Source organism: Tupaia chinensis, unplaced genomic scaffold, assembly GCF_000334495.1.
Source record: "Tupaia chinensis unplaced genomic scaffold, TupChi_1.0 Scaffold144137_1, whole genome shotgun sequence".
Taxonomy (NCBI): Eukaryota; Metazoa; Chordata; class Mammalia; order Scandentia; family Tupaiidae; genus Tupaia; species Tupaia belangeri.
The window spans coordinates 133,225-143,113 of NW_006203992.1; the positions used below are offsets into that span (position 1 = coordinate 133,225).

General features: G+C 39.8%; 1 protein-coding gene across 2 annotated transcripts in view; it reads right to left on the reverse strand.

The window, feature by feature from the left end:
- Nucleotides 1–247: 247 nt before the first annotated feature.
- Nucleotides 248–9,889, reverse strand: part of PPP3CA (protein phosphatase 3 catalytic subunit alpha) — a 161,221-nt gene continuing 151,579 nt past the window's right edge. Inside the window, exons 11-13 of one of the 2 annotated variants that reach the window (XM_027767269.1) lie at nucleotides 9,323–9,420; nucleotides 6,228–6,257; nucleotides 248–2,891 (exon numbers count right to left, since the gene is read on the reverse strand). In XM_027767269.1, the coding sequence (XP_027623070.1) occupies nucleotides 2,695–2,891; nucleotides 6,228–6,257; nucleotides 9,323–9,420 (325 nt within the window). In that variant the 3' untranslated portion in view covers nucleotides 248–2,694. The remainder of the gene's footprint in view (nucleotides 2,892–6,227; nucleotides 6,258–9,322; nucleotides 9,421–9,889) is intronic. The other variant, XM_027767270.1, reaches the window with a different exon arrangement.

Sequence of the window (9,889 nt, forward strand, 5' to 3'; positions counted from 1 at the left end):
CAGGAGAGGCCAGTCATCCTAGGGGTGGGCGAGGAGGGCGAGGACAGGAGGGTGTGTGTGTAGCCAGGGGTTCATTGGCTAAAGAACTCAAGTTTCTCCAAAAGTGAAGGAGACTGATAATCTCAAGTGTCATTCCTTTTGGAGAAATAACTTCATGATTTCCTTAACAGACCAAACTATTATGTGAAAGTATACATTATTTCTTTCCTAACCGCTGACCAGAAAGACCAAACGATACATCAACTGCTTATTTTAATGTCAAATGTTTATTTCTATGCCATAGTTGCCTCAGCACAATTTGTAAAAGAAAGGAATCCAAAAAATGAATTTTTTTTTGTCAGGATATTTTCTCTGCAGTTATAAGAAAACAAACACCTTGGTACCAGAATTACCACTTCTTTCACATCATTCTAGTGAGTTGCATTTCAATAGTTTCCTTGGATATCATTTTATTTTTTTTTCTAGGATGAAAAAGTATCCACAGGGGGAAAAAAGTTTGGACTAAAACAAACTTGGGCTAGTTTTTGTCAGAGAATATACCTAGAACGTATTTGTTTGGGCACGCTATATCACTAATTGCCATATTCTTAGTATTTAATATAACAGGCATACTTCACTACATAAAACAAAATGCACTAAAAAGGAACAATGTTAGAAACAAACTGAAATTTGGTGTATCTTAAATCCTCAAGTGATTAGATATTAATTAGCTGAAGCGCGGATTTACAAATTTCATATTAATAAAATGCAACTCTCTGTGATGAAATGCATTAGGAGCCTAGTTCTTTTTGCTTTAGCAGATAGGGCATCCAGTACAACTGACACAACCTGATAACAAATTGGTGATTTTTTTTTTTTTCAATAAATAGGAATGCTCTGGTTTCTTAACTGGCTCCCCCATTCACGGGAGCCAGAAGATGGCCTTTGCTCTTTAAGTATCCTTCTCTCGTCTGATTTGGGACACAAAGCCAACACGATCTTACAAAGGAAGCAGGCACCACACCTCAGATCACCAGGCAGTTGGAAAGAAGCTGTCAAAGCACACCTGGGATGTGTGGTGGTGGGCCAGCGCCCTGAAGACGCCATGGTGGTTGTGCACACAGATCCCTTCAACCGACTCAGTGAAAGGATGAGAGTTCTTTAAGTTCATGCACATTTTATTGAGTAGTAATATAAAATGCTTTTTCTTTGTCATTGTTACAAGTGCATGCTTTGATTGCCAACATCTCAGAAGTCAAATTACAAAGGCAAGGCTTTAGGCTGTAGTGAATTACTTGGGCACTTATACAATTGTTAAAAAATATGAATGGACTTTCATTGTTGTTGTTTTCAGAATGAACCAGTTGTAACCCGTAACTGATATACAAAGGGAAAAAAGTGAAAAAAGTACATATTTTGTGGCACATGACAGAACAGAACAAAGTAACTAAACCGTTGTGACATTAACGGTTGCCATGCATTTAGCGTTTCACATGTAACTACAAACTCATTTAAATCTCACAAGGTTTGCTAAGCATGCTAACCATCTGTATGTGCACTGACAAGCTTATGTTAAAAACTTTTAAGAATACTCTCCCCTTTAGATTTTTTCAAAGCTTTTTTTGATTACAAAATTTCAAAGGCATTAAGCATTTGAGAGAATATAAAGAACGCCAGTATACATACATTTCCAGTATATGTCAGACCACTAAGCGCATTACAGTCCCATACAGGCCGGTACAGCCATTTTTTTTTTTTCTTAAAAAACATGCATAGGCAGATTTTTTTTTTTTTACAGAATGTAGATGCTTTATCACTGTACTTAATATGGTGTCTTGTTCACTATACTTAAAAATGCACCACTCATAAATATTTAATTCAGCAAACCACAACCAAGAAGTGATTTATCAACAAAAATCCCTAATATAAACAGCAAAACAAAGATAGATGTAATTATTCCAGTTTTTTTTGTTTTAAACTTAAAGGAAAGAAAAGATATTCATTGCCAAATTAATAAGATAAGTGTTCTATGGAAAGAAGGGCATCCAAGCACACTAAAGAAACCTGAGGTAAGCATAATCTGTACAAAATTAAACTGTCCTTTTTGGCATTTTAACAAATTTGCAACATTCTTTTTTTTTTTCTTTTTCTTTTTTTTTTTTTTTAAGACTGCCTAATTCAGTTTATAGCCATTGTCTGACAAGAGTAGCAAAACATTATCAATAAATAGTCCTTATTTAGTTTGTACATCATTTTGTTAAAAATGTTTGATGTCATCCATTTTTAGTGCTGCAACTGTAAACGTACAATAGAGTAGGAAATTAGACAAAGTTTTCATGTCCAGTAACAGAAGAAAAGGCCTTTTGTTACTCTATCTAGAAGTCCCCAAAGCAGTAGGAAAACAGGCTAAGTCTCCTAACCTTGCAGGATATACTAGCATTAGCTTTCTTTTTAAAATTTTTTCTCTATAAGCATTTTTAAAAGGCATCCCCCCATGAGGTGTTTAATCACCACCCCCACCAAAATAGAGTTTCTCTCTCTCCCTCTTTTTCATGATAGTGTAAACTGAACCCAGATCCTGGCCTCCAGAGCAAAGCAGCTCCCACCAGAGACAAGAACATCCAACTGCTGACACGCAGCCTTCCCCATCATGCCCTGCAGCTCAAAGAAAAAGAAAAGAAAGAAGAGAAAAGAAAAGAAGTGGACAGAGAGTGGTCACTGAATATTGCTGCTGTTGCTGCCATTGCTGTCCGTGCCGTTCGTCTCCGAGGTGAGGGCCTTGTTGATGGAGTTCAGGTTGGCGTCGGAGGGCATGGCATCTCTGCGTGGTGGCATCCGCTCGTTAATTCGGTCTAAGCCCTTGGCTTCCTCGAAGCTAGTGATCTTATGTTGTGGTGAAAATCCTTTGATAGCTAAACAGACAATCATTAAAAGAGAGAAAAGCAGCGTTAGGCAGAGGAATACGCAGGGGTGCGGCTGCATCAGGTGATGTTAGACATTTCGCGGTGAGAGGGGATCCTTTAGTGGAGAACAACGTGACGGACCTGCACACAGCACAACAGACTCCTTACCATTTCGGAGAGAACCAAAGGGTTTGAAGACAGCCAATGTCTCTTGCCAACCAAAATGTCCTCTTGACGTTATTAAGATGCAAGCATTTCTCTTGTCTTCAGCAAAGTTTAGATCAAAGAAATCCAAAGTGGACACATAGAGAGAAAAGGTGCTTCTGGGACAGGCTTCTAGAACTGGCATCAACTGGCCCGTTGCTAGCATGACACTGCATCAAGTGCCCTGACCTGGGCAGACCATAGCACATTCCTATTTTAACTCTTCCGTCATGCTAGGAATGGCGAAGGCTGCAGAATCACTGTGTCTGCTCTACCTTACAATCTAGTGAAGGGATTAGAGCAGGCACCAGAAGGAGCCAGAACAGGAATGGGATATTTCCATGCCATCTCAGAACCCCAGAATACCTCTTTTGTAATCACCTCGATGGCGGCATAAAAAAATAAATGAAATGATAAACTCCGTCATCCCCACTCAACTTTAGAAGCTCGTGGAGTGGGTGATGAGGTTAAGAGAAACCCAGAAAAAGAGAGACCAGACCACTAAGCAGAAAGCACTGCCTGCCCTTCAGCAGTAAACAGGTCAAACTGATGTCCATCTGGTGCCCACTGCTGCTTCAACCAACACAAAGTCATTCGTAGTGGACCAGGGTAGACCTCAGTGACGGTGAGAGGGTGACAGAGCAATGCCTTTCTTAGGTTTGTAGCAAAATGAATCAGGATGGTTTTGGCCCTATTCACTGAAAGCATGGAATTCTTAAAGTAGGAGCAGTGAGATAGATCACACACGTATTTTAGTAAATCTTAGTGTGCTACAGGAATAGGCAAGGCATTTGTGCAAGGAATGTAATGAGTTCTTCAGTGGGAACACCAACCGGTGAGCTGAAAATAAAATACACACATGGGGAACCAATGACCATCAGTTTACGTCACTCCCTTGAAGTGCAAGCCAGATATTGAGGGGCCAATCACCAGTGCTGACTGGGGGTGCCTCTCCAGGGCCGGTACGGGCAATTCGGCAGCACCTTTATTCTCCCCGCCTTATTTAGGAAACAAGGAAAGTAATTTCAAGCTGAAACTTGGCAGCAATGCCTACACAAGTGTGCTGTGCCTTTCATTACCATGGGTGAGATTCTTAAAAGACATACACCGCTGTTTCAAAACCCATTAAATGATGAGAAGTAGTTTGCTCCCCCTCTGCATCTTAAAGGTTAGCATAATGGTGATTAGTCAACCGTGAAAGGAAGAAGATAGGGAAAGGGGGAAAGACCAAGGCCCAAAGCAAAGCTTCTTAATTCTTCTCTAATTTAGGATTAAATTGCAAAATAATAGAGATCTCTAATGAGCACCCACCCTGAAAACCAACTCAATTATTTTGAGAGACAAAACAAGTAGTTCCTCTACTCTTTTTCTAAACTACTGCGAATCTCATTTCATGATTGTTAATAAATAGAATGTTTGTCATTATGATTTTTAAAGCAATTTTAGTAATTTAAATGGTAGGTGGGGAATCTCCAGGTTTTAAAAGCCAATAGGGTGGGAGCACAGAAATTAAAAATGGATATTTCTGGAAGGGGACTCCGTTTCTATTCATTTTTGTTACCCTACTATGGAAGAATGTGCTCTGCTGTAGTTGCTGGTCAGACAATGGGTATTAGCAATTTACATTGGTAGTATACTAACACAACACAGAGTCACAGAAACCACAGAAAACAGCCAAACTATCAACAAGAATGCACACTGCAGATTAGAATTTGCCAAGAGGAATAGAGAATTCCCACATAAATAGCAGTTTATCCACTGCTATTTAGAAAGCAGTTGTATTTTTCTCTTACAGTGCTGTCATTTCCTCCACCATATCCAAATTACGGATGAATTGGAAGAGTCTAACACGGCACATTTTTACATCATACCAAAGGACCATTAGGCACACAATTTGGGGGAAAATAAAAAGTTCTCTTGCAAGAACAAAATACAACTGAAGACTTTTGTTTTAAAGGGGAACTTCAAATTGTTCTTTTAAAAATTTCCAGAGGATATGGTATATATAATATCAAAAACTATTTTGACATAGAGTTCTCTCATAACCATGTATTGAAAAGTGGTTCCTAAGGAGTCAACTCAACAGTCCTGAGCAGCTCCAGGACACGGTTGGAGACACACACTCGGGTCTCTCCTGTGGCTTCCAGCATAGTGCCTGGCACAAAGCACACGCTCAGTGCATAGTAACCAATCAAGCCATTAGGTGATAGTCACTATTCCTGTGCCATTTCCACAGCCACAAAGACACTTCCAAACTATTTATACTATTCTGTTGGTGCGAAATGTCCTGCAAATAACAGTCAGGTAAAATCGGATATGACGGGGCCAGCAGGTGCCGTGGTATTTAAAGCGCTGGACACCCACATGGCTGATCACGGTTCAAGTGTCAGACTTGGCACCTTGAAAATCATGCCAGGCACATGTACGTGTGTGCCAAAAAGCTGAGGAGGAGAATAGAGGAGAAGAGATTGCAGAATGGCCATCCCCCCGGGGGGTGATTTCTCACTTTCCCTCTGTCTCTCTCTAGCAAGTGCACGTGCCCTATGACAAAAATCTAAAAAAAAAAGAAAAAAAATCAGATATGATATGCAGAACTGTTTATCTCATTCAGAGCTCTCTCACATTGGCATATTTTTTCAGGACCTAAATGAATGCTGAACTACAACAAAGCACTATTCAAAGGAACTTTTTTTTTTTTGGCTATGAACTTCTGAAAATTAAAATTAATAAAGTTATTTTTATTCTTCCTTTTTTTCTGTGCTGCCTGAAAGTGATTTGAGGGAGGGACATGGTTCAGCTCAAAGACGATTATTTGGTGTGTTCTTTGTCAAAACAGCTGCCATAACCCCCACCCCACATCATTCAAGATAGATAATCCTTGGGTTTTCTGTGATTTTCCTAGGTTCATTATATACAAAAGTCGAACAGAGCTTGAAGGGAAAAAAAAATTAAAAAAATAAACAAACAAACAAACCATAGAAGGACGTTTTCCCCTTTAAAGCAAGAACAGTTTGGTTAATACTGAGCCACAAGTGTTAGCCCAACACCCACACACTCTGTACAAGCTACAGCAAGAAAAGGAGTACACCCAGCAGAGCCCTTGTCTGTTGTAGCACAACAGAAAGGGGACTGGCCCATTACCTTCATCAGCCTCAATAGCCTCAACAGTAGCTGAAGAGAAGAAAGGGGGTGCAAAATGAATGAGAGAAATGAGCAGAGGATTTCTTAACTCTAAGAACAAATCAGTGACGATCAAAGGAGCTAAGAGAAGTCATGTCCCTGTAAGTGCTGGAGGTTGGCACAGCCAGCCAAACAGAAAAGCTTACAGGAAGAAGGAAAGAAAGAAAAAGAAAAAACACACAATAAAAACCATCAGTTGGGCGTGGGCGCTGGATCCGCCTATCTGAGTGAACTGCTGCGGGTTTTGCTCGCTAAATAAATACAAACCGATGGACTCTTCAGGGAAGTACTAAGGGAAGTTCTCTTTCAAGGGTCGAGCAGGGATTACGTCATCTCCAATGAGCTGCTTGGATGCACTCGGAGGACTGGAGGGTCTCTGCTGAGTCGGGAATTTGCCATTGAAGACGTGGTGGACAAAATGGTAGAACTTGAAACGGTGCCATGGTTTCACTGGGATAATTCCCACTATTTAATATGAAACAGCACGACTTCGTAATGTGATGGAAAACAGGGGCGTGCAAATTTAAGGGAAGAAAATAACCACTGTGTCCAAGTTGATAATGCACGTGACCCTTTAAAGACAAGTATGGGGCATGTTTAGGTTGAGAGTGGGGGTCGGGGGACAGGGAAGGAGAGAAGAAAAGGAAGGAATGATATGGCTGGACTTGCTCTGGCAGGCCATCCAATTTAGATAAAAACCAGCTTTCTTTTTCTTATTGGAATATAATTTTTGGAAGCGAAACTCCTGAATTGTTATAAATCAAGTGGTAACATATCAGTATCAGCAATAATTCTACCTGCATTTAAACAACACAGGCAACTTAAAACCGAAACCTCATATACGTGGATACGAGGTTTCATGTAAATGTCCTGCAACAGCATGTTTCAGGGCAGGACTCTAAGAGCCCACTGCTTTATCAGCAATTTGTATGATAAGGTCAAGGTTTACGCTTTTACTATAAAGGTGTGGAAATCTTTCTATGTTATTAAGGCTGGCTGATATTTTCCTAATGAAATGCTAAAATGTAAAACTTCTCTGTAACTCTAGAATGTTTAATATTAAAATTCTACCCCTTGACTTTAATTTGCATGTTTCTTATAATTTAAGGTTTTAAAACTAGAGCAACTGCCAACATGCACTATAATTTACTTACAGTGCATTTTAGGTTCCTTATGACAAAAACAGGGAATGGCTACTACCCAGGGGAAGAATTATAGAGCAGGGTTTTAAGTAGTTTCCCCTTATAGACAAACTGAAGGGCATCGGACATGAACTGTGGAACTGCATTAATGTACATGGTTGAAAGTATATGCTCACTTTCCAAATTCTCGGGACAAAGGAGATTCTAACCTATGTGCCTTTAACATTGGTGTATGTGTGTGTGAGTTTAACATAGAATAACTCAAACCAAGGGGCTTGAAATAAAAGAAAAATGGAATCATCTAAATTAAAAATTCAGGTGAAATATCTGACAATGAAACAAAGAACTGTAAGAACTTAAGCAACTTAAATGTAAGAGTAAAGCAAAAAATAGGCAACCACACCAGCACTGAGATATTAGAAATACGGACTGCACGCTATTAAATTCTCCTTCTGCAGTAAATGTGGCCCATAGCTTCTGATAATATGCTTGCTGCGCCTTAAAGTGGCTTATCAGAAACTTGAGATTTCAGTTAATTGGGTAGCAGTGTATTTTGTGAACATAAATCATCCATTTATTTGAATGCTTTGGTAAGCATGCTTACTTTGATAGGAAAACATTAGCATGTTTTTAAAAGTTATTGAAATGATTTCTAGCTATAAATTTAAAAGCAGAATTTACTTCAATACTGTGTATTTTCCTATCTTCACTAAAACATATTTGTCTTTTTGTGCAAATGCAAAGACAGCAATTTAAGAATAAGGTCATCTAAAAATAAAGAAAATTATCGGGCTGCTGGTAGTGTGCAATTGTTCGGCAATGCCATGTTCATGAAGTTGGTCACGACTCTTCACGTAGAAGACGTGTGTGTAATAATGTAATCATAAGAATGCATGGACCATCTAGGTTGAAGGACACAGATAGAAAAGGAAGTACAAAAAAGACTCAGGGAAAGATACAGAAAAATAAGCAAGAGGCTGACATTGCTTTGAAAACGTTTTTGGCATATTTCTGTTTTAAAATTTTCTGTTAACATCTGATAGCAAAGTTTCCATAAAGTGTTGTTAAAACTGTACTCTCATTAATGATACTATTAGTTAAAATTGATAACAAAACAAAAAATAGAGTATATGGAATTGTGCTGCCGACACAGCAATTACCTACATGTGTCTATTTAAATGATACCGAAGGAAAACCAGATAAAAGAAAAAATTAGTTCCTCAGATGTACTAGCTCAAGTACTCAGTAGCCATATGCTGCCAGTGGCTTCTACGGAGATCTAGAAATTTCCATCATCACAAGTTCTGTTGGACAGCACTGATCCAGAAAGCACTACATATTAATACAAACTCTGTCTTTCAGGACATGCTGTTCCTTATCAAAAATAAAATATGGCTCTACTCAGTCTCTCGTTCTGGACTGAAGAATTGGAGAAAAGACACAGACAGCTTCCAATTTCTGTTCAAGTGGGTAATTAAATCATTCTTTCGATATTCTTTTTCCATTCTCTACTAAAATCTAGACCTATGGCTGAACACGCCTGTATGTGTGTATCTCATCAGGTAACTAGAACCTCTACTACAAACGGAATTAAAAGGCTGTTTTTTAGCAACTGATTGGCTCCAAGGAGTCAAACCTCTCATGCATGTGGGCATTCTAATGAGCGGCCTCATGGCCGGCTGTACTATGTGCAGTGGTGTGTACATGAGGGAATGGGAGAGGTGGGGAAGACTCCATTCCAGTGGATGGGGGAGCTGTTTCGGGTTGGACATGACTGAGGTGGGGTTTCAGCCCTTCTTCCAGTTGAGAAGAACTGAAGACCAAGACGGAGCTTCATTGAACGAGCAGTCAGGGCTCTCAGACACAGCTGACTCAGGTGCTCCAGGGGCACGGCGCGTCGATGGGCCTGCTTACCGCTTTGCAGGGTTTGCTTCCCTCCAGAGAGCACTCCGCTAGGGAGCATGCCAGTCGGGGTCAGGCCTTTCAGCGTCAGCACGCTCTCACTCTCTTCTCTGCAAGGCACAAGGGGGAACGTGAACTTGTATGCTATTTTGTGGAAAAGAAACTCACAGGTAAAAATGCATAGAGGAACCCACATTTACCTCTGTCCTGGCTCTCTGGATCTCTTTTGTTTTTGGGAATTTAGGCATATCGTATTTTTATTCATTTACATAGAAATAAATGACACATAAATGATGGCTATGATAGGTTTACAGTACAGACTGCAGAGGTTCAGGCTCTTCTGAAGACTGAGGATGCAGAAAACAAGTCTGATCTCACAATCGGCTTCACTGTACAAAGCAGGGGGCATGCCTCCTCTGAGACGCTGATGAGTACGTTAAAAGTGAGCCATGGACAGTGCTCATGTAGGTTTTTTAGCTAAGACTCACCAAAAATAAGTAGAACGATTTGAATTAGTAGGGGAAAACCAGAGAGAGAGAGGAAATTAAAAAATAAAATCAGATCTATTTATTAGGGAAC